Source organism: Vidua chalybeata, chromosome 9 (assembly GCF_026979565.1).
Source record: "Vidua chalybeata isolate OUT-0048 chromosome 9, bVidCha1 merged haplotype, whole genome shotgun sequence".
In the NCBI taxonomy this organism is placed as follows: domain Eukaryota; kingdom Metazoa; phylum Chordata; class Aves; order Passeriformes; family Viduidae; genus Vidua; species Vidua chalybeata.
Window position 1 is genome coordinate 20,270,393 of NC_071538.1, and position 24,608 is coordinate 20,295,000.

The 24,608-nt window shown below is 38.0% G+C and overlaps 1 protein-coding gene across 2 annotated transcripts; it reads left to right on the top strand.

Annotated features, from left to right (window-relative positions):
- Window positions 1–58: 58 nt before the first annotated feature.
- Window positions 59–18,755, top strand: LRRC8B (leucine rich repeat containing 8 VRAC subunit B). Of its 2 annotated transcripts, none has more exons than XM_053950544.1 (5): window positions 59–134; window positions 12,599–12,653; window positions 13,445–13,559; window positions 14,217–16,375; window positions 17,340–18,755. In XM_053950544.1, exons 4-5 carry the CDS (start codon window positions 14,243–14,245, stop codon window positions 17,610–17,612), a joined length of 2,406 nt encoding a protein of 801 aa, XP_053806519.1. In that variant the 5' UTR covers window positions 59–134; window positions 12,599–12,653; window positions 13,445–13,559; window positions 14,217–14,242; the 3' UTR covers window positions 17,613–18,755. The 2 variants fall into 2 exon arrangements, with proteins under 2 accessions (XP_053806519.1, XP_053806518.1); XM_053950543.1 differs by having other exon boundaries at window positions 13,461–13,559.
- Window positions 18,756–24,608: the final 5,853 nt, after the last annotated feature.

Here is a 24,608-nt window from a genome sequence, read left to right on the forward strand (position 1 = left end):
GACACCGGCGGGGCCCGCCCCAGACGCGCCGGTTGGAGCCGGTGCCTCGCGCTGCGCCGCCGGCTGCCGCGCGGACGGAGCGCGCAGACCCAGCGCCGCTGCGCGGGCGGGCCGGGGGGCGGCGGCGGCAGCAGGTAAGGGAGGGGCGGCTGCCGCTGACAGGTGCCCCCGGCCCTGGCGTGCGAGAGACGCACGGGCGGAAGGAGGGGGAGCGGCGCGGAGCGGGGCTTTCCGAGGGCAGCTCTCGCGGTCCCCGCTTTTCCTGGGGTTCCCCCTCCGCCAGCGGAGTGGGAGGGCGCTGCCGTCCTGCGGGGTGCCCGGCGCCGCTCGTCGGGCGACCCGGTGAGCCGGCGTGGCGGCCGCCCCGTCCCTCGGCGGCGCCCGGCAGCGGGGCCGCTCACCTGCCGTGGTCCCGCGGGCCAGCCGAGGCAGAGGGAGACCGGGCGTGGGGCGCCGAGCGGGTCCGTGGCCGCCCCGGGGCCCGCGGGCGGAGCTCGGCGAAAACCGCTCTGTGGTTTGCGTAACCGATATCTGCGCGTGTCCTCGAGTGACCCGGGCGCTACAGGTCGCCTGGGGCCGCTCTCCGCCCCGGGCTCGCCCGGCTGGGCGGCAGCTGCCACCCTTCGGCCCCGGGAGTGCAGGCGGCACCTGCCCTCGAGCAAGGGGCAGGAGGGAGCCAAGTGCCAGCCTCTGCGCAAGGGGGAAAAGAGTTAACTGAGCGTTGAGGCCTGACAGTTCTGCGTGTCGAACAAAAACCGTCCTGTTGTCTTCCTTTCTCCTGCCTAGCCAATGCGTTTCTTGTTCCAGCTAGTCAGGGATCTTGTAGCAGCCCTTTGCGTGGCAGCCTCTCTTTGTGCCCCGGCCGAGTTGTGCAAGTGGCGCCAGGCTGACTTTGTGCCCGTCTTCTCAGGGAAACTGGGGCAGCTTCCTGGCTTTGGGTCAGAATTTGGCCGTAGTGAATGCTGCAGTTGACCAGTTATGTAGGACTGGTTAAAGCAGATTTCCCTAAAGCTTAATTTTATATTAAGAATGTAATTAATTATGCTGCTAAGATAAACTGTGTTTGAATTGACCCCTAGTGTGGTCATTTAAAACTATACCTGTGAGGTAGTCTTTGAACAAGCTAGAAGTGATGCGGTTTATTGTGGTTTCAAGTATTTATGCTATATCTTCTGCTTTCTTTTTTTGCTGAAAGGATAAGGTAAGGCATCAATTGTTCCAGGTATCTTGGAATTTTTTTCTTAAGTACCTTCCTAGCAGGAAGGGCAACAGATTAGGCCTTACTCGCCTGTCTTGTTTAACTTGAGAGTGGTGAAGAAAGCCCATGAGGTTTAAGTAGTGAAATCTTACAGTACTTGTAGAATTTATTAAGTATTGTCCATCTATATTGTGCATGTTTTCTTCAGAATCCATGTAGTTCAGATGACAGTGTGGGGAATAGAAGAGGTAACTTTCCTTCAGTATCTGTGGCCCTGAGCAGCGCAAAGGACATGAAATGAAAAGAGAGTGGAAATGAGAATGATTATGGCAGAGAACCAGTAGTTAATATATTATACAGGGGGGATTTTTAAAGAGTTTTCTTGAGTGTTTAAAGCATTCTGTTGTAGCCAGATAACAAATGTTTATTGGAGAGTTTTACACTAACGTATATTATTACATTCTGCTGAATTTTACAGTCACATAATGCAATTGACTTATAACTTCAGTAGGATTCATGTAACTTTTAGAAATTGTGCAATATTAACTTGCTAGTTCCCTTACACTTTTGAGAGAAGGGAGTTGCTGGTCTGGCTTGTATTTGTTTCCTCTTTCGGGAAAACATGGTTTTTATGGGGAGAAAATTGCCTTTTGTTTATTGCAAGTTACCAGTACAGCTGTTGTTTGAAGTTAATGAAAACATGTTAAATAATTTTTAGAGAGGGATCAATAGTGCTAAAGAAACATCCATCAGTATTTCAGCATTGTAAAACAAACCTTGTAGAGCAGTATGTCACTGTCAAAGAAGTATTTTTCTAAGGGGTTTCTAAAGGGGGATGGACGGGAAATCTTGTCTTGCTTCAGCTGCTGCTGTGCCTGCTCTGCCTGATGCGCTACAGGTAGCAGAAGAGACTGTGGCACTAATAACGCTACTTCAGCTTACAATACCTACTGCTAAAGCCATAAAGCTTTACTCTGCTAGGATTAGAAATGGATGTTTCATGTGACTAAGGGGATAAGGTGTGGTTTTTATGGGTCTCTGTTCTGCCTATCTAATGTTTCATGTTGCTCTCTGTATTCTAGGTGCTAACCTGTGGGCCATATTTATCCTTAGGCATTCTTGTAACAGCTGTTCAGCTTTTGTCTTGTAAATAGTGTTACTCTGCCAGTTGCTTTTGCAGTTACTCTTTTTAAAGATAAGTTAGCAGTCTGTGCTGTGGTCATGAAGCTATTTGGTTCAGATATCATGGGTCGCCATATAGAAGGTTGAGAAATGTAAAGTGGAATTAATATTCTAAAGTTTACATATGCTCTCTTTAATGTTTAAGTGGTATAGGTTATAAGATTCCAGTTAGAGTTTTACCAGACTTGGTAAGTGGGTTTCAGTTTATTCAGTTTGGGTTTGGGGATTATTTTCCCCAGGAGTTGTTAGTCTGCTACCAATGAGTTCTGGATTTAATTTTTAGCTTGTTGAAATCAAATTGTAATTCACTATTGAACTAAAGGGTCATAATACTTATGAATAGTTTCCCCAGATATTTGATTTAAATTTGCCAATATGAAAATATGTGCTTTGTAGTGGTGTAGTACCTTGGAAGGAAGGCAGATGATGCAGCTCTCAGTAAAGCTGTTACAAATGCAGTTCAAGGGACAGTGCTGACATACTCTCTTCTGATGTACAGCCATGAGGATTCTAGGGTCTTTCAACAATCAGAAGAGAATTGTGGAGAACTTGTAATGGACTTTTTCAATTTAATTCTCATTGTTGTTGCTCTGTTGCTCTGTTTAAAAATAATATATAAATTATGTGACTGCATTTCCACGGTAAGAGCTCAGCCTCCAAGTACAGTTTAGATGCTGTAAACTAAAATGCAACTTCTTATTGTGAAATTGAGAATTTAGTTGACTGTGAGAAACTAAAGGGATTAAAATGCTGGTAAGGGGTCCAGTGATACCAATAAGAATATGGTAGTAACACAATCTGGTTGCTACTAATTATGAGTAGTATTTAGACATTGTTACAAACACTTTGTTTCTTTGTGAGACAGTAGTTTGAATTGTGATTTTAGTTAGCAAGGTTTCAGTTTTGTGACATAACTGCTACAAAACCGTGGTCATGTAGTTTGCTCAGGCTTAATTAAAGTGACATTGATTTTTAGAGCTCTTATTTCAAACCCCAGAAAATGTAACCCCTTATTTCCCAGACATTATAGCCTTAGTTTTCTGGGGAAAATACCAGTATTCTGTGACTAGTTCAGGTTGTGGAATATTTATTTAGCTACTTTCTGGTAGCTAAAAAAATCATCTGCATCCAAATATGAGGAGCTACTGAGCTGAAATTTACTAATAGCACATTGTGATTTTAATGCTGAAGTATTAGTCCTTTGAACTAATTTTTCCGTCTGAATGAAAGCAAAATCTTGGTGTGCATTTGTTGTGTAATCCAAAATACTTGAAGAAGGGAGGGAATTTGAAAAATTTTAACTAAAAACTGTTTGTTTCTAGCCTGTTTTTAAATTGCTCACAAGATAAAGTTTAATTTCCAACCTATGCCAATGCAAGTGTGAAACTGATTGTTGCTTTTCCAGTGCCTTTTCCAAGTAAACACTTTTTATTAAACATTAACATTGTTTAAATACTAACTTTGCAGTGACACTGACTACAAAGTTGGGAAAATTATTGCTTAATTGAAGTGAGATGGTATATGTCAATACTCAAGTGCTTTACCGAAGAGGAGTTAAAAGCAGTGTCTGCTTTACTTCAAATTATTATTTAGTATCTTACAAATATGGGGCTCGGGGTTTTTTACTTCAAAGTTCTTAATTGATTCAGGTGATGATAAAACCTTGACTCTTGTTTTTGTAGTTTTTAAACTTGGCTTCCTACCAAAGCGTGTTTCTGATTAATACTGCTATCTGAAAAACCTTCCCAGCTGTTGGGTCCCTTCAGACAGCCCACTCAAAAAAGGAAATTTTCTCAGTTGGAGACTTGCACAGCACACTTGGGTTTGATGGAAGCACAACGCGTGAACAGAGGTCCTGAACTAACTTTGTGTTTGTTCAGGAAACAAAGCAGGATTACTGTGGATTTACTGTAGAATTCAAGTCTGATCACTTGTTTGTGGTTCTGAAACTTAGCATTGTTCTAGGAGATGTGACTGATAGGTACAACACAGCTTTCAGCTCTCCTGATCCCATGCATATGTGCAGCTCTGAACTGTACAGTTATGTTTAGGCATGCAATTTGTACATACACTACCACACAGGGTGTGCAATGTGAAATTTGTCTTTCAGTCAGTTCATTTTATTAAAAGAAGAGATGCAGCTGGTTGCTTTAACCAATTAGTAAATACATAATGCAGAGTAATATGAATAGGAAGATATTTAAGAGGCTGAGGGGGTTGTGCAGCCAGATTGCACACTGCTGGAGGATTCGTAAAGCCTGTTCAATTTCCATTTCAAGCAGGCTTGTATTTCACTCCAGTTTCAAGTTTTTCTTTTTCTTACTTTGGGGTGGGGATATTCTTTAAAAAGATAATAAGATGAGTTTCAGGAGAGCTGGCATACAAAAAGAGTGTCTGAGTTTGCATCAGATATCAATTGGAAATCAATTCATCTGTTCTCATTATTCTATTTTAGCTGTTTAGACCAAACATCTAGAATCGAGTGTTTCTGCTTGTCAGGCTGGCATTCCCAAGTAACTGTCTTTCCCGTTAAACAAGATGAAAACCTGCTCCTTCTAAAAGGAGATATGAGCCACTACTGAAAATCCAAATCAGCTTTCTGATGTCAGAACTAATAGAGTGAAATGTGTTTCTGTATTGCTGCCCTGATAATTATATTTTCCTAGATGCAATTAAGTTCTTGTCTGTGGAAGTAATAATATTCCCTTATAGAAGGTTCTCCTTTAATCTTACGCAGCATCAGGAAAACTTAAAACTAAAAGACTATTTTTTGACCATTCTTGAATTTTGTGGTTATATTTGTACATGGTAATAATTATCTTGCAGAGACAGAATACATTTGGTATATATTTTTTGTGACCTCAGTTGCTGTTTCCATTCTCGGCATCTGCTATCCTGAGAGAATGCTGCTTAGTCTTAGCAGTCTATAGATGTTGAAAAAACTTCGGTATCATTTTTTCAGCCAAATGTTGAAATTTTAAGTTATTTGACTAGATAACTGTTCACATTTTAGAAACATCAGAATTATTCTAGATAGAATGAGGACTGCAAATACAAATTAATATTTCTGAGATCAGACAAAGGTAATAACTGTTTGACCACTATTAGGAAAAGAAATAGCATGTACTTCCAGCTCTCAGAACCAAACAGAAGCTTAGTACAATCCAAAACAGCTAAATACCTAGTAAGAAATTATTACTGTTTAATATTCCTCATTTAAATAATTTTTAGAGAATAGCAGAAATGTTACCTTAATTTTTCTGTTGAGAAGTTTGAGTTGGAAAGAAATAAAATTACTTGCATGAAGCAATTCATCTGTCAGAAGTAAATTATTAACTCAGTTAGATATGGGTATTGTATTGGAAAGCAATGTTTGAGCTAGGAAATTAATGTATAATGGAGGTTCTGAATAACTATAACCACTGGATTTCAGTATTCTGCTCTCTGCAGAAGTAGTATGGAAAATGTTGGCACCTTCCATCATTGTCTAAATGCAGTGTGATTGAATTCCTTATTCCTTTATTTAGAAGAAGCAAATCAGAATATGAACCTGCTTTAGTTAATACCTGAGTACGTGTGGTATTACATTGCCATGTAACAAATGATGTTGATAGCCTAGTTATAGCAACATGATGACAAAATTGACCCAAATGCTTACCTGACTTCTTAAGTAGGATTTGTAGTCAGTGTACTTTATTCTGCTGTGACAGCAGCGCTCTTGATGGTGCTTGAGAAATTAATTCAGAGCTGGTTCAGGTTTGTGGACATATTTTCAAGTTCTTCCTTCTGAGAATATTCTCTTATTTTAGACTGGTTTCCAGTAAGGTTACTGAAGTTGTCTTGGCTGTTTCAAATGTCTTTGGCCATTTATGGTTTTATTGAGAAGAACACTGAAAATGGAAAGAGGGTGTATGAGCAATTCCTTGCCTTTTCCCAAGGAAAGAAGGTCTCTTGTTATATAATTCTTACTGTTTTATGCTGCTGGGTCCTTTGTATTATTATTGCTCTGGAAGACTGAAGAAAGTAAGCTATACTATAAATAAAGAATCTGATTGTAGAAAAATCTAATAGTATTTAAGTTGTGAATATTCTCTAGTGTTCTCTCTGCTTTGTTTTCTGATGTCCTGAGCGTGGCAGCACAATGAATTGATATCATATCTCTCTGACTTACGGAAACTAAAGGGATAAAAATTAATTTTCTATTGTAATACTTATCTTGGTGTGCAAAATAAAATAGATACCATTGATGGCCATTCAGAATGCTGGAGGGATACTGCTGATACCATTGTCTATGGTTATGTAGTCATACTTCCCAGCATGAGAGAGACTCAAAAACATGGTTACAAGAATAAACAGGTATAATAAGCAAACTTGAAAAATCTTATTTCATGCAGTTGGAAGGTGTCTGTGTTAGCTGTGTTAGTACTGGGATGAAGGACTTGATGTACTGTTGTGTAAGATGGTTTCTGGGAGAGCCACCAAAGGTGCAGTTAAAAGACTTAGGCTGGAACTGATGAGGTTGCTTTTAGTGTCATCGTGCTTGTTTAGGAAAGAACAGGTGAAGAACCAAGGAGGCTTTTCATATTTAATGTTCCAAATTTCTTTGGAACTTGGAAATAAAGACTGTAGTATCTTTAGAACTGAGTTACTGACTTTAAAAACTAATTGGGAGATGAGGGAATGACAAAGGAGGCCTGTTCTTCTAGATATCACTTGAGAGTGTGAACTGTGCCAATTCCCTGGTATCTTCCTTGACACATTTGGGCTGGAATGCTTGACAGCATGGCATGCCTGCAGTCGTCTCTGGAGAGTTGTCTCCTGTGGTTTAAATTAGCATTAGCTGAGCACCAATGGACTATGTGCTTCTGTCCTAAGAAGGCAGATGCATTTCCAATACAATTCTCTCCCCTTCTCTCCATCCCCACTATATTCTTATTCTTCTTTCTCTTATGCTAGAAAGCCCCTTCCTTTAGTCTCCTTTCTTAAGTCACCGTTCCTTTGAGCATTCTTAGTCTTGCAGTTCTGATTCTGGTTTTGTTGCCTTTTTTTAATTGAGACAATAAGGCTCTTTAGACATCCAGATTAGGTTTGTATGAGGATGGTGCCTCTTGTTGCTGCAAGTATTTTTTGGGGTATTAGTGGACAGCCTTTGCTGCTTTGAGAGCTGCATCATTGCTGGCAAGTTCCTCCAATAATTTCCTTTTCAAAGTCGAATATATGAAATATACAGCTGCTTGGAGAAATGTTAAATTAAAGGAGCAAACAAGAGTGCTAGATTTTCCAATGAACACAAATTATCTAAGTTATTAATTAAATATTGGAATGAAACTAGGTAAGTATCTATTGTATGATCAATATAAAGCACTCTCTTCTGAATAGATGCTTGCATTGATATTTATTGTAGTCAGTATTTTAGAGGCTGATATGTCTCAAATTTTAAGTTATAACCTTAATTTGTATATTTTAAAAATGTGTCTCTGAGTTTGAGAATAGTACTGAGACAGCAAAGCTGTAAAAAACATTGCTTACTAGAAATGCTCAGATTTGATTCAGAGTCCAGATTCTGCTTGGTTCATTAGTGATCTCAGAAAGCACCATGGCTACAAATGGAGTTATAGACTCTGGACAAGTAGACAGCTTGTTCTCAAAGAGATCAGCAATGTTGATGCAATTACATGAAAACAAAACTGGTCTACCTTTCATTTTACTGTATTTTCTTACCATTAGGAGTCTTATCTATTTAACTCTGTAACACTTTTTCAGAAACTTAGGTTTGTACCTACTTACCAATTTTTCTACATTTTATTTTGTAAGGTTTTAGTGTAAGCTGACCACCTATCTCTGGTTTTAAATTTGGGTTTAAACTGAATCTTCTTCTCACTTTCTAGGAGCATAGGTTCTATCTATTTCAGATAGAACATGATCCTTCATTAGAGGAGAAGGCTGGAGAAAGTGCTTTTACTAGACAAAATATTTATATCTGAATGTGAATTTGTATTTGAAATTTCTCTATGGGCTAGACTAGAATGAAATAAAAAGCACACTTAACTTTTAAATGCAAATCTTATAATGCAGCTTCATTACAGAGTTTAATCTTCAAAACAGTGGACTTGTTTTTACCCTCCCATCTGCTAGTGAGAGTTAAGCTCAGGTAACTTCATGCACTTGGGCAGAGCTAACCAGTGTGGTCCGTTATCTATTGTGGCTCACAGGTATGTCATTTTGGGCAACTGGAATGTTTGATTGTGGTCCCTCTACCTAGTGAGTGTTTGAACAGTGACAGCTTTTACAGCCAAAGTTTGTCTCTCGAGTGGCCTTCCTCGAATAGAGAAAAGGTTCAATACTTGGATATCAGTGATATTTAATGAGAAGTTAATATTGCTCAAGGAAGACAGTGGTCTTTTTTGGAGGCTGCAGGCATAGGAAGGAAATGCATAATGTAAAATATCTAATCCTGCACAGTCAGATTTCAAGAATAAGTCTTGTGCTTGTAAAGCAAATCAAATTGGAAAAAGGTATATTTTCAATTTACATTAGACTGCAACTTTATAAAGACTTTGGACTATATAAAGTATTTTTCTTGCGTTAAGTGTACCACAGAGAAAAAGAAGGGTGAAACTGCCTTTGTTTTTTTTTCCCACCTAAGGCCTTTTGTGTTGAACTTGGGAATGTTCAAGCTTTTAGGTAGTTCAGGAAGCTGAGATATATGTGCCATGTTCTACTTTTGTTTTCTCAGCTTTGTGAAGATATGGTAGTGGTAGAGGTAGTAGTTGCTTGATTTTAAGATTTTTTTTTATCAAATTATGGATTGTGCAGTTAACTCTGAAGCTGTAGCAGAGAAGGGTACATCTTGTAAAGTAAAAATGTTAGTGTAGCCTAACTCACTAAATTTTAAACTGTGTTTACAATTCTTTTCCCCCAGAAATTACTTGGCTATATAGATTCATGTAAGCCTTCCCCAGAGGACAAAGACTGGTTTTTAAGCAGTGTAAAACTTTGCTGTTACTGTTCTACACCTTATGTTCAGCTGTCTTGAGAGCAGGAGTGTTTAAGATAGGCCTCTAGCCAGTCCAGGTACACATGGTTGAGATTATCTGTAGTTGTAATTTCTGAGTATTTGGAAGGATTTTAGGTCTCTGATTATTTGAGAGATTGATATGGCAAACTTGGAATAATGTTAATGTAGTGTTGAAGATCCACTGCTTGAGGAACATGCTGTTTATTGTAGAGTGTGGGAATGTCTTTGGATTTGTTTTAAATACAAAAGGATAATCACATATACATGTTTAATTGTCACCTGTGATCTTCTTCAGAAGGAGATGGAAAGAAGCTTTCTCTAATCTTGTTTGTGTTGTTCAGCATTCAGTGGAATACAGATTCAAAACCACAATCCCTATCAAAAAGGTCCTACAACTGAATCTGTGTATGCACACAGGTGACCAAAGTACAGATTCTGAAAGAATCACAGCTTGAAAAAGGGAGAGGTAGTCATGTAAATGCTTCTGCTGAGAGTAAGTATGGCAGTATTATTCTTTATGGAGCCACCTGCACCAGAACTCTTGCAGTACCTCACTGTAGTTTTACAGAATACTTCAGAAAAGAAGCAGTAACATGCCAATAAAAGGAAAAGGTTTTGCCAGTAAATATCTGGTTTGGATGATGAGTGTGTGTATGAGTAAAGTTTGTTTATTTTTGTTCCTTTGGGAATTTTCATGAGGGTTTATTTGTAAGGCTCAGGCTGTGCATGTGAAACCATAAACAGGTACTGGGAATCTCATAGGGGATTCTCAAAACTGCCTATGAAGCAAAACTGATGATGTGTTTAGTTTATTGTCGAACTTGATTTTCCATCCAAAACTTGAGAAGAAAAAGTGATCTATTTAAACTAGTTAGAAGCTAAGTTGGTACCGTACTTCAGGAATGATTTTTGATAGAAAATTGATAAAACAGATACATTACTTAGTGTGTCCTCATCTCCTTCTCTAGGCTGAGAAGCAGCTGCAAGATTCTAAAGAGACTGCCTGAAAACTTGGTGTGTGTGTTACTTTGAGGGGGAGGGGAAAAAAGCAAGACAGAGGGGCCAGGGGAGTATCTGTTAAGTAGTTGTATAAAGCTTTAGTTGTATAAACATATTTTGATTATATTAGTATGTCAGAAACACCAGCTGAATACTCTTTAGGGAGGGCAAGCAAAGTAATTGCCTTCCTGCAAAGACATCTCTGCCCCCTGACTAAATGTGCCTAAAATTCTGTGAGCAATGACCAAATGACAGAGTAATGCAGTCCTAAGTACTCTTTTGGCAGGTGGGGGTGGTGGTGGCTGTCTGATGCTTTTAGATAATATTTTTCAAAATGAGAACCTTTTAGTCACATTCTGGATATGTTTCTGTTGCTCTGATTTAATAAGTCTTGAAGTAACTAAAAATTACCTCGATATTAGTGATCTTTATTACTTTATTTTTCTGGCCTGTGTCTCTGCATTGGTCTGGAGTAACTCTCCTGAAGTCATCATTTTGCCTGAAGCTAAGCTTCATTCTTTCTTCTTGTAAGAAAGATTGCCAATTGAGTTAGGCCACTTTGAAAAGCTTTTATGGCTTTGATATGGGTTGAAAGCTGCTGGAGATGAGGTTTATCAAATCCATTACAGTTCAGCATAATTCCATTTGATTAGCCACTCTTGGCATACAGATAGGATTTGAAAGAAAAATGTCTTCAGCAAATTTATCATCAATAATTCACATTTATGTTACAGTTGTATATACTGCGTACTCCTCCCATGGGAAGCTTTATTTCATAAACATAGACTTGTAATGGATACACATTCTTCATTGGAAGACTTCGAAAAGTAGCCATTCACCAGACCAGCTTTCAAATATTTAAATACTTAATATTGTGACAGTTGCTTTCTGCTAGAAAGTATTGTAAAACCACAGCAAGAATGTAGTCTTTTTTCTGGAATGCGGACGAACAGCTTTCCATTGCATGGCAGAGAGGTGACAAAGGACTTTATAGAAACAGACCTCACAAAGTTACATGGGTCAGCTTCAGACTGAATTCATAGTCTGTACAAAAACAAAGCACTTTGTTTTTTTAGCATTATGTCATTAGTTGAAAAAGGTGTATTGAGTGATGCATACTCTTAAGTATATCAGCATGATTTTCACAGAATTGGCTTAAATTTAATTTTCTGTTCTTTTTGTAAAATTTAGGGAAAGTGCTTTATCAAAGAGCATTAACTGTTTTATTGTACTCTGAATTTTGTCCTTTGTACTGAGCAGGTATACCTTATTCCCCAAGAATACTCCAGTAAACATTTAGTTATATGAATCATCTTGAAACATTAGTATCTCCCCAAGTCCTGATGAGGTTTACACATTTGTCAGGAAAAGAATTGCTCCCATCCTCATGCGCATTAGACCTTTCACACTATGTTAAACTCTCAGCCAATTTAATGATAATTTTAACTTTTCAAGTGCTTTTCTTTATTAAAAATTTGCTATTTTTACTTTTGATCTTACTTTGTTCCATCATTCAATATATTAATCTTAGTGTGTTCTTTACAACTTTAACAGAGGTCCCAAGTCTTTCATTTTTATAACATTTTTATAACAAACTTCAAGAAAGAAAAATTGACTGTTTTAAATTTTAGGCTGGAAGGGAAAAAATGTTTTTGATTTTCTTCTGTTTACATTCAAATCAAGCATGCTTGGCTTGAGTCACGATGTGATCCAGGTATTCTTTGCAGAATGAAAGCCTTAGTTTGAATGGGTTTACTATCTCTTTGTGCTTTTATACCGACAAATTTGTATTCAAACCACAAGAATTATGTCAAAAGAACTCATTTTAAAGGCATTTGAGATGTGCTTTTGGAAGTTGAAGTGCAGCGATTAAAGAAATTGCTATTTTTCAGCTGTGTAGAGCATCTCAGCTGCAGAACTTGTAACTTTATGTCAATGCAAAAACTGTTGAGCTCAAATGGCTTTTAGTGCTTAGAAGGGGCACAGTGAGAGAAGCCATTACTTTCTCTGCTTTAGGAAAAGCAGCTTTTAGATAGTGAACAAGTAGATAATTTGAAGGGGGTGGCATCTTGTAGCTCTTTCGATCTTTTACTCATAGATGTTGGCTCTTTGAAATGCTGTTGTGGAAGCAGTAATGAACTGCTGTTCTAATACTCACAGTTTTTGGAGTCCAAATATTTCACAATTTATTTTCCTTATAGGAGTGTATTGTAACCATCCAGTCCTTCTTCAGCTGCTTTCCCTTGGGTGGGCCTGGTAAGTTTTTGTATTCTATTATAAATAGCTTTGTCATTGCAAGAAGGGTTAATTTATTTTCGGTCATTCTTTCCACTTGAATGTGGAGTAAGAATCAGGTTCAGCTACTGTTTGACTTTTTATAACAGTTTGTCATCTCTGTTTAAAATCAAAATGTACAGCATCAATATATTATAAACAAGAGCCAAGTGTGCCCAAGTAAGGCCAGTGGCATCCTGGTCTGTATCAAAAACAGCGTAGCCAGGGGGAGCAGGGCACTTCCCTGTGCTCAGCACTGGTGAGGTCCCACCTCGAATGCTGTTTCCAGTTCTGGGCTCTTGACTACAAGAAAGGTATTGAGGGGCTGGAGTGAGCCCAGAGAAAGTCAGTGGAGCTGGGGAAGGGTCTGGAGCACAGGTTCTGTGAGGAGCAGCTGGGGGAGCTCATCCAGGAGAAAAGGAGGTCTGGGGGAACTTACCAGTCTCTACATCTGCCTGAAAGGAGAATGTAGCCTGGTGGGGGTCAGTTTCCCAAGTAAAAAGTTCATAGTTATTTGGGGGAAAAAAAATTACTTCCTTGTTGAAGTGGGGCTTAGCTGTAGGCAGTTTCCCTGGGTTTTGGGGGATTTTTGTGTTGATGTGACTGCAAAACTTTGACTTTGCATGCTGCATGATCACATATATACATCCTGTTCCATTTCATGTAACTGTAGTAATGCAGAGCTTAATGGAGGCATAACGAGGCAGCAGTTGTAATGAAAGCTGAAATGTTTGCTCTTTGTTTACATTAAGCCGTTAAATAAGTGTATTCAGTGTTTTCTCCATCCAGAATGAAGACAAATGTAAAGATGGCATGTCCAAGGAATTTTAAAAGGTGTAGACCTCCTGACTGAGCAGTGCTGTGTTTTTATTCTCTTTAATTAGTAAAGTAAGTATGAATAAAACCTATGCTTCTGGGAGTTAAATATATATATAACAATATTGAACAATAATACATTGTGCCACCTTAATTTTAATTCTGCCAATACGCTTAATTCTCTTGATAGGAGATGTGGAATTATGTATAAGAATATGTAATACAGAAAGGCTTTTTGGGAATTTGTGTATTTTTAATTGGGCAGAATTATTTAATCTGGTAGAAAGTTCTAAATTACAAGAGCCATCATGTTAATGTACCACTCTGATTTTGGAATTCTTCATAAATAAGAAATCACTTATGTAAGTTTATGATGGTAGTGAAGGACTGCTAATAATACATCTGCCACTTCTTTGCCTTACACCTATTTGTTGCTTATACTGCAGCAGTACCCAAATGTTTGGTTTTAATATACCTTCTCTCATGCTAGTTTCACTCTAAGTTTTTGCACTCCTGAGAAGCTTTCCTTAAAATAAATCAATGAGAGGATGGCTGGGGTCAGGTCCCAGAAGTTCTTGGATCCTTTTGCTATGCTCCGGAGTCCAGGCCACATGTTACACATATTTAGAACTGTGAAAACAATAATAAACTTCAAGTATATCATGGTGAGATAAATTGCTTTTAACAATTCTCTAAGAATGTATTTTCTTTTCTTTTTTCTTCTACCAGCTGCTGTTCTCTCACAGGTGAAAGTCATGATCACGCTAACAGAACTCAAATGCTTAGCAGATGCCCAGTCATCCTACCACATACTAAAACCATGGTGGGATGTCTTCTGGTATTACCTCACCATGATAATGCTGCTAGTTGCTGTGCTTGCTGGGGCTCTCCAGCTCACTCAAACCAGAGTATTGTGTTGTCTTCCTTGCAAGCTAGAATTTGACAATCATTGTGCTGTGCCTTGGGATTTAGTTAAAGCCAACCTTAACATGTCAGCTAGCTCGACAGCACCGATAATCATCCCGCTTAAAATCCAGAATTATCTCCATCGGCAGCAGTATTCCTACATCGATGCAGTATGTTATGAGCGACAGCTTCACTGGTTTGCCAAATTTTTTCCATACCTAGTGCTTTTGCATACCTTTATTTTTGCAGCTTGCAGTAATTTCTGGCTTTACTATCCTAGTACAAGTTCCAGGCTTGAGCACTTTGTAGCCGTTCTTCAGAAGTGTTTCGACTCTCCCTGGACAACGCGTGCCCTCTCAGAAACAGTTGCTGAGCAGTCTGCGAGGAAGTTGCCGATAGCCAAATCAAAAACAGTGATTTCATCACCTCAGAGTTCAGGAGACATAGGGGCCAGCAGACAGTCCCTGCCATATTCACAACATGGCTTGGAAACAACTGGAAGAGAAAATTCCAGTGTTCTTGACAAAAAAGAAGGGGAACAAGCTAAAGCTATATTTGAAAAAGTGAAGAAATTCAGAGTACATGCTGAAGAAAAGGATGTCGTATACACAGTGTATATGAAACAAATTATAGTGAAAGTCTTTGTAGTTGTCATAATAGTAATTTATGTCCCCTACTATTTATCGTTTATTACACTTGAAATTGATTGTGTAGTTAATGTTCAAGCCTTTACAGGCTACAAAAGGTACCAGTGTGTTTATTCGCTAGCAGAAATTTTTAAAGTTTTGGCTTCATTTTATGTTGTTTTAGTGATCTTCTATGGATTAACTTGTACTTATAGTTTGTGGTGGATGTTAAGAAGTTCACTTAAACAATACTCTTTTGAGAAGTTGAGAGAGAAAAGTAATTACACTGATATACCTGATGTGAAGAATGACTTTGCATTTATTCTTCACTTGGCAGATCAGTATGATCCTCTTTATTCCCAGCGATTCTCAATATTCCTGTCTGATTTGAGTGAAAATGAACTCAAACAGATAAATCTTAACAATGAATGGTCAGTGGAAAAACTGAAAAATAAACTAGTAAGAAACTCCCAAGACAAGACTGAACTTCACCTTTTCATGTTAAATGGTCTTCCAGACAGTGTTTTTGAACTGACAGAAGTAGAAGTTCTAAGCCTGGAACTTATTCCTGAAGCCAAACTTCCTTCAGCTGTGACCCAGCTTGTCAATCTCAAAGAACTCAATGTTTATCATTCATCACTAACAATGGATTATCCAGCAGTCAGTTTTTTAGAAGAAAATCTGAAAACCTTGCGTTTGAAGTCTAGTGAGATGGGAAGAATTCCATTTTGGGTCTTTCATCTAAAGAACCTACAAGAATTGTGTTTAACAGGATACTTCATGCTAGATCATCACAACTCCATATACAATGACGGCTTTCAGGGGCTAAAAAATCTGAGATCAATTCACTTAAAGAACAACCTTTCCCGTATACCTCAAGTGATTACAGATCTTCTGCCTTCTTTACAACACTTGTCTATCAACAATGAGGGAAATAAACTGATAGTGCTAAATAACCTGAAGAAGCTGGTAAACCTGAGAACCTTGGAACTAATCTGCTGTGATTTAGAGCGCATTCCCCATTCCATTTTTACCTTAAACAATTTGCATGAAATTGACTTAAAAGAAAATAATCTCAGAACAGTGGAAGAAATAATTAGTTTCCAACATCTTAAGAATCTTTCTTGCTTAAAATTGTGGCACAACAGTATTTCGTATGTCCCAGTGCAGATTGGTGCATTATCAAACCTGGAACAGTTGTATCTAAATTATAATAATATTAAGAATGTTCCATTGCAGCTATTTCTTTGTAGAAAGTTACACTATTTGGATCTTAGCTATAATAAGCTAACCTCCATCCCTGAAGAAATCGGTTATCTGACCAACCTGCAGTACTTGGCTTTGACAAAAAACCATGTAAGTAGAACTTTGAATTACTACTCAAAACCAAAAACAGACTTAAGCTGCTATTTCTTCTGGAATAGACTCTAGCTTTTGTGGTGTTCACGCTTAAAGTAAATCCAGAAAAAAGGGGTGGTGCTTTTTTAATTACTAAAGCTTTGGTATCAGCAAAGCTCACATAATACTGAATAAGTACTATCCTGATTTGTAGCTGCTTAAGGGCTTTGATCCAGAGAAGGTATAGGGTTAGCATGGCTGCAGAAACAGATCTTCCCTTTCCCTGCAGTTGTCAATCCTATGTAGTATTTTAGTGGAAGTGTACAGTTTTTAATGTTTACCTTAAAATGTCAAAGTGAAAGTTAAAGTAAATGAACAGGTGGTTGATTAGCAGCTCAGGTGTGTGACAGGGAAGAGGGAAATAATTATGGTTGGTAACCTCACAATCAGTGCTAAACTGTCTGGCTTATTAGTGTGGAGCTCAGGCTTGTGACTTTTTTGTTTTCATTGCTGAAGCTGGTTTTGGATGTTAGGTGCCAGTAGGGTGGGCCAGGACAACTGTACTGCCCAGATAACTGCTTGTACAGCTTTCACAACACAGCAGCTGCTAATGTCTCTCCACAGTCTGTGCTTGTTCTTCATTAAGGGATTCTTAGGAATAGTAGGCTCTTCCTGTCCCCTGCCACCTGCGCACGTCTGCGTGCAGTTCTGCGTGCATGCGTGGATGTGCTCCTCCTTCCCGGCTTGGCTTCTGCCAGGAGCTGAGCAGCTTTGTAAGAAAACAGGGATAATAAAACCATTGTAGTGCTCTCAAGCACTTGATCACATAATGATAGAGGAATTACACTCTTCCTTTTCCTTTCATAAGCTAAGAGGGGTTTTTACCCTAAAATAAAAAGAGGAAATGTCAAAACATGCAGCTGCACATAGGCTAACACCTTCTAATGTACTTTATTTTTCTTCTTCTCTTTTCTTTTTCTAGATTGAAATGCTGCCTGATGGATTATTTCAGTGCAAAAAGCTGCAATTTCTTCTTCTGGGAAATAACAGTCTGATGAATTTGTCCCCTTTTGTGGGTCAGCTACTGAATCTTGTTCAGTTAGAGCTCATTGGAAACTATCTTGAATCACTTCCTGCTGAACTGGAAGAATGTCAGCTCTTAAAGCGAAATAATCTAATTGTAGAAGAAAGGTTGTTAAAAACACTTCCACCTCGTGTAAGAGAGCGTTTGCAGGCATGCTCAGATAAGTCCTAAGTTTAAAATGAAACTGCATTGTTGCATTCTACAAGTCTTGCTTAATATCTCTCTAAAGATCTGTATAGGTAGAGAGGAGTGAAGGAGAGAGAGCAATTTAAAAATCAATCTTAAACGTAAATGCATTGAACTGAGTTGATTGTATTGGAAAAGAAAAAATTATCCAGATTCAAACAAAAGATGCAGCCTTTTACAGGTAAACATGTTTGACTTTTGGAACTTGAATTGTTGGTTAGGTTCTACTGATTGAAATAATTCAGCTAAATGGTTATGGTAGTATTGAAAAAGAAGAGATCATTGCCTGGCCATAGTGAGAGTGTATATACTTCTTTCCTATGAGAATTTTTTCTGTTGATAGTGATGATTTAAAGTAGTTTTATTCCTGCCATATGAGGTCTAAGAACTGTCTGGAATTAGTTTCTAAATATGAACTCTTCTCTAACTTAGGATTTATTAAATTAAAAGTTTAAACTATTTGAGCCATTTAATTGCATGGGGTATACTGAAAGTAATTTTTCAGCATAAATTAATTTTTAAAAGCTTTTGACAAATACTAAGCATTAATTCTATAATTGTGGAAGATGCCATTTGAATCTTGCTGTTAAATACCTAGAACTGGTTTCAGCATTTTGTCTTAAAAATAGTAAATACAAAATTAATTGTTGCCTAGAAATTGGGAGGAATCAGAAGAATCTGAAGTAACTGTTGTACGCATGTCCTAGAGAAGGAATCTGACATTACTGATTTTCAGAAACAATGATGGCAAACAGAACACAGTATAGTTGCAAAGTTGTCTTCTGTATGTTGTGAGCATCCCAGGTGTTAGTGTAGTGTATGTTGCTGGTTAATATTTTTATAACTTCTCATTACTGACTGCCTCAGTGCAGCTTCTCCACACCCAGTTATTGGGGAGAGGATGAAGGAGGTTTGAGGTTTGTATTAGATAGGGACAGAAAGACACAGATAAAACAAGCTAAATAATCAAATAAATTATAAGCATTTGGGAGGAAAAGACAGGAAGCATTATAAGCTTTGCCTCTTCTAGGGATGTAATAATTTCGTAAATCATAGTGGTGGGATAAACTCTTATGCCATCCTTAATACTTGCAAAACTGGATGGAAATAAAATGTTTCCTGACTTCATTCTTCTGCTGTGCGCTGTTTTATTATATTTGAAGTCTTAATTCTCATTATGTTTATCATGTTCACCAGAAACATAAGTTATGCCCCTGGGGAAAGGTTAGCATTCTTTCAAAAAATACATTGTAAAACTTTAACATAATACAGTTTTCAAAAACCAATCTCAGTTATGGGTTAAGCAGATGAACTAAACTGCCCATAATGACTTTGTGTTCAAGAAGTGTGCTAACAAACTGCATTCCAGTTTGTAATAACAAATCATAACAGATAAAACTAGTTTTAGTGCTAGACTACTTTTAGTAATCTCTTGCTCCCATTCCACTACCAGTTTTGTGGAGTATAATATTATTTTGAATGAAAATACCCAAACAAGTCTGATCAACATGAAAGTAGATGTCTTTGCAGGAGCAGTGCAAGAGGTGCATGTTTATCCACTGTACTGATGGCATTCCAAAGACCTTTGTAGTTGGAGGACTTTTCTTCTCAGGGAACCAAAATGGTAAAACTAATTGCTTTCTATGTAGTTCTAGAAATGTTTAGTTTAAACTGGTTAGTTGTGTTTATGTGCAGACCAGTGCTTGAACAGTGTTTCCTAATGTCCATATGTAACTCCTCCAAACTCTGTTAACTAATTTGGAGTTGTATAACAATCCCCAGGAATTGACATGGTTCATCAACAGAGCTAGCTGTGGTACATGTGATTAAACCACAATGCATTGACTTACACCCCTGTGGCAAGACTTGTGTTAATAATTGCAATAGGCCTATCTGGATTTCATAACATAACATTAAAGAACACTTTATTCCAGAATTTGACACTTAAGAGTTGCAGTCTAATTATTTTTATCAGATTAAATGACCATTTTCTTTAAAGCTTTTTTTCTACTTTAGGAAGCTGTGTTGAAAAGTTAAATCAGCAAGTAATTGACTTGGCCAGTAGCCTCAAATTTTAGGAATGCATCAGTCCTTTTCCATAATCAACCAATCTGATGAAGATTAAAAATGATCTTAAATGTGCATTTTTACACTAGTTCTGTCAGGAGTGAATTAACAGAAGTAACTTTTGGAGAAAGGTACGTAATTTCTAAAATAGTAGAGGATTTGAGACTCAAATGTATAATTAATAGTAATATTGTTTTATAGGCTAAATGGGTTACATTTTTTGCAGACTTTAATTTGTTCACTCTTCACCCCTTCAGGAGAGTTGGATTATTTTAGCTGCATGTTTTGGTGTTTTAAAAACACCCAGACAAAAGCCAGAACATGTAAAGGCTATGATATCTAGCCTTGTTTTCAAACCACAGTGTGCCTTTACTATCCCTTTTGTACCATGAAACCTAATCCAAGTGCTTAGAATTGAGGATGGAAACAAATGTAACTCTGAATTCCTTGAATTTGCTTCAGCCATTACCTTAATGTTCACTATTTCTTCAAAACAAGGGAATTTTCAGGGAATCAATTTATGAATCCACTGTCAAACTTTGTACAATGATATTGTTGGCATCTAGTCTTTGTATAAATAATAATTTCCAATCAAAAAAAGGCTTTTCAACTTGTTTGTGTTATATTGTGTTTAAGAACTTTGTATTGTGACCTTCCGTATCATGAACGTTTTGTTTAAAGATTAAATTTTTGTTTGCATTACAATTCTATGAACTGTTCTTTATTTTTCGTCAGAGATGTTGCATTTAATGCAAAGCTCAGAAGTTTGCTTCCAGCTATCTGTATCTATGTGGTAGCAGGTCTATCTTCTACAGGATAGTGTGGAGATAATGAAAAATGGTGGGAAATGAACACTATGGTCCATGTCAAAGGAGTTTTCATATTTTGGATTAGGGGAGAAGTTCTTGTGTTGATTTAGAACAAAACTTCCTTCTTAATTGTTGCTACAGAACCTTTTCCAAGTCTTCCACCTTAATTTTTGTGAGCTGGGTAAGTATCAAATGCAGACTGGATTTGTACTGGGGGAAGCAGGTGGGCAATGATTCTCTCCCCAGCTTGGCACATACAGTTGTTGCATGGCTAAACTGCCATAAATAATGCTGCTCATGGTAAATCATGAATGTATTTGAAGTATTGCATGTGATGTTAGCTCAAACATCTAATTTCTCTTGAAATACAGGATGATACCTGATGGCTTTTTCTGCAGGCCTGGGTTTGACTCCATGTTCTTAAAATAAGGGAAAAAGCTCAGACTTGCAAGTAGTATTACATATTCAAGTGAAAGTAAAGTATTTTTATTTTTCAAAATGAGAACCTTCCTAGTAAATTTTATGGAGCTGTGGCCCTTTTTTCTTGGACATGAAATGAAATAACTAATAAAATTGATGCAGCTTACCTGTTTCGAGGAGGTAGTGCTCGTAAAATAAAGCAGATGATGATTTTAAAAAATGTTTTTTCATGCTTCTACAGATTTGTGTATTTTGTTTTCATGGCAACTTATTGTCACTCTAATAGTTAAATTCTTTTTAGTCGGTAGATCTTCATCATATTAACATACTTCCTTGGTTATGTGGCTTTTTCATCTTCAAGAATGTAATCTGAAGTTTGTTCTGTAACCATTTCTAATAAGTGACTCTATCTCTCTTCCCTTTCTACCCCCATAAATCCAGGATTATTGAAAATGACATGGGAGCAAATATATGGCTATAAGTTCTGAAAGCAGGAGGTAGTTCACATCATCCTGTGGATTGTTTCTAGGAAGGATTTTGCAGAACTCTGACTATTTCTGGACATCAGGAATTAAAACAAGCTCTCACACTTTATTTGGCCTTGTTGGATGGGCAAGTCCTCAAATGTGCAAGCCTAGTACTGCATTTCCCAGAGGGATTGCAGAGACTGCAGTGTAGCTCCAGCCCAATAGTGAGTAAAGTAGGCTGTGGCAAGGGAGGGGGAATGGTAGTTGTTAGGAAGAAGTAAGCAGTGATACATACTGTGGTCCTTTATGCTTACAGGATACAGCAAAGTTTCAGGAATTCCTGTCTCTGGGGAAGTCTCCTGGCACTGCATGAAGAGTTTCTCCCAGTGCTCCATTGCTAGGACATGTAGGTGATGCAGGGGGCAGTAGCAACCCACTCTGGGGCTGGACTGGCATCTGAAAGGGTTCAGGCATTATCTCAGTCTAGTGTGTTTATTAAAGGATCATTATATCTTTGTCTTGTTGCTTCTTTACGTTGCTCCATTTATGTGAATATCCATTCTCCCTTTGTTCGACTTCTAATAACCAATAATCTGTTGTTGTTACTTTGTACAAATGTGCACTCTGCTTCGTGGGAGCCAGCTAAAAGACTTGGGTCGTATGGATATGCAAGTCATGTGCATTTAACACTTGGAGATGTGGAGAAGAGAAGATGAAAATGAGTCCACCTTCAGAGAGAGTAGAGAGGAATAATTCCTCCAAGTACTGGGAAAAGTGGTTATTACTGCTTTGCCCAGCAGGCTCTTGGGAAGTGTTTCCTGGGAAGTAGAGCTTGCTTGTAGGCAGTTCTGGTAGTGTGGTGCTTAACACAGGGAGGTATCAGTCTGTAGTGCTGTTAAACAAGTACATTTATTACTTGCTATTGCTTTCTTCCTCTTATAAAAATGCTATTTCTATATTTACTGCTACCATTTATAAGTGTTACTTATAACACCCTGAACAAAAGTTGTTTTCATTTCCCCTACCTCATACTTGCATATCTGTCTATTGCAGAACCAATACTCTTGTCAGAAGATGTTGCAAAGCAAGTATTTGAAAAGTGTGGAGGGAAAAAAGCCAGTCAGTGCAATCTCCCTGGCAATGCAAAATGCCAAAAAAATGCAAAATGCAAAAATCCAAAAATCTCTCAAGTCAGGGTTCAGGCTTCTAGTATATGGATGGCAAGGGGAAGAAGGAATGTAGCTCATTACTCTTCATTGCAAACATAGCTAACCTACAAGTAAATAGTGAATTGATTGATCATTTGAAATTGGCCTTGCTCAGTAGCAAAAATGCATAAAATTCTGATGAGACAGTTGGGTGGGGTTTTTTAGAGAAGCTGTTCATTATAGCTAAAGGTTTTCATCACTCTGACCTCTGTGCTTTGGCCCTCTGGTCTAACCATTGTTTTTGGCTTTGCTGGACCTTATGCTGAGCTGATTCTGTGCAAAAGCCTGGCAAAATGCTTTAGTGTACTAGTTTTCTGCTGGTTTAACAAGTTGAATTAGCCTGGTACCATCTGGCAAGTACCAAAAGCAGCAGAACAGGACAAAGATCAGTACCTCTCCTTATGATAACTGCTTAGGGTGCAACTTTGTATTTGCTTGCAGAGTAATTATCCTTGGCTGCCTCTGGTTTTGTTTGCTTTTTTTAATTAGAGTGCAACATTACAACCAAATGGGCATGGCTTCTTTACATTGATCATAATACATATATATAGCTACATATTTGCACATACATAGATACTGAATGACAATCTGGTATTAAACAGGCTTAGGACACACAAATATACTAAATACGTTTATCTAAAGTAAAAATCTTAAGAAGTGGAAAGTGTAAGGATAGATGTAAAAAAACTCGTCAAGAGTTTGTAAATAGCATGTCTTGAACTGTTGTTATCAGATAACAGATATGCTCAGTTGCTATGGCTGCCTGAAAATTTAGGAACAGAATGGAAAATAATCACATTTCCATGCTGTGTAACCCATGATTACTGGTGAATATGTGGGCTCATTAATCCCTAACACTCTGTTTTCCTCAGCTTGCTTGTGTTTTATCTAGATTAGTGCTCTATTACGGAACAGTGATAGCAGTCTATATGCTCTGTATAAAATTTTCTGCTACTTAGGGATGATTCTGGTTCTCCAGCAGCAGTTGCTGAATTGTATTTCAGTGTGTGTTAAGGTGACCCAGAGTTGGCATTGCTTTTTTTGAGGTGGACAAAGTGGCTGTGTCAAAGCAACAGAGTGTAGTGTAGTGGAGGTGGGAAACTGAAGAGGGGAGAAAAGCTAGAGCAGGAGCTAGTCCAGCTGTTGTAGAGCAAATCATTTGCACTGCTGAATCTGGCTGATGAGAGCTACTGCTAGTTTTTCCTTCAAAGCAGTCTGTCTCATTAAGGAAAACTGCTGAAGTAACTTCAGGGCTGTGCAGGGGATTGATTGTGTAAGGTGCTGAGTTCTTCAATAACTGCTTAGTGAGTGTACTTGACTCCCACCCAATGCTAGCAGAAGTTCAGAGTATTCATACCATTCCAAATAACTCTTTCAAGTTATTCAACTCATTCTTTAAGATGTGTTGGTAAAAGGATCTTGTAAAACAAAGATTTTTTTTTTCCTTTCTGTTCTGTGGTTGTAAATTAAAACATATGCATGAAAAGGAAGTAGGTAAGCTTTCTGGTATAAAAAATAGCTACAATGTCAAAGGCAAGCACTTATTAATCTTATTTGATTTAAATCTGTTTTTATGCCAAGTGGGTGTGGTTTTGCTGGCTTGAGAAATAAATCCACTAAAGAGTCTGAACTGATAACGTATTCTTTCCTGCATTGCTTCAGAGAAAACTGATAAGTTTATGTACAAAATTTTAAATTTGCTGAGTCTTCCTTTCAGCTATAGCTGCCTGTTTTTCTGGATTTAGTAATGCTAGCATGTTATAACAACAGGTTGATTTTCATTGCCATAGATTTACACAGATCCACCATGATATAAACAGAGCCTGCTATTCCATAGCAGAGGAGACTGAAATTCTACATAACATTTCAGGTTGCAGTAGGCTACCATACATAGTTACATTATTTATTATGTTAAAATGGAGGCATTTAATAAGTTAAGCTCACAAATAAAAATTAATAGTCAATAGAGTAGTGCATCTGATACCTTGATGAAAAGTGGTGCATGTTTTA

What these genes read in the sequence shown, in the direction of transcription:
- LRRC8B (XM_053950544.1), top strand. Translation starts at nt 14,243, where the DNA reads ATGATCACGCTAACAGAACTCAAATGCTTAGCAGATGCCCAGTCATCC. An exon ending in TGGCTTTGACAAAAAACCAT is followed by an intron (nt 16,376 to 17,339) that starts GTAAGTAGAACT and finishes TTCTTTTTCTAG; the next exon opens with ATTGAAATGCTGCCTGATGG.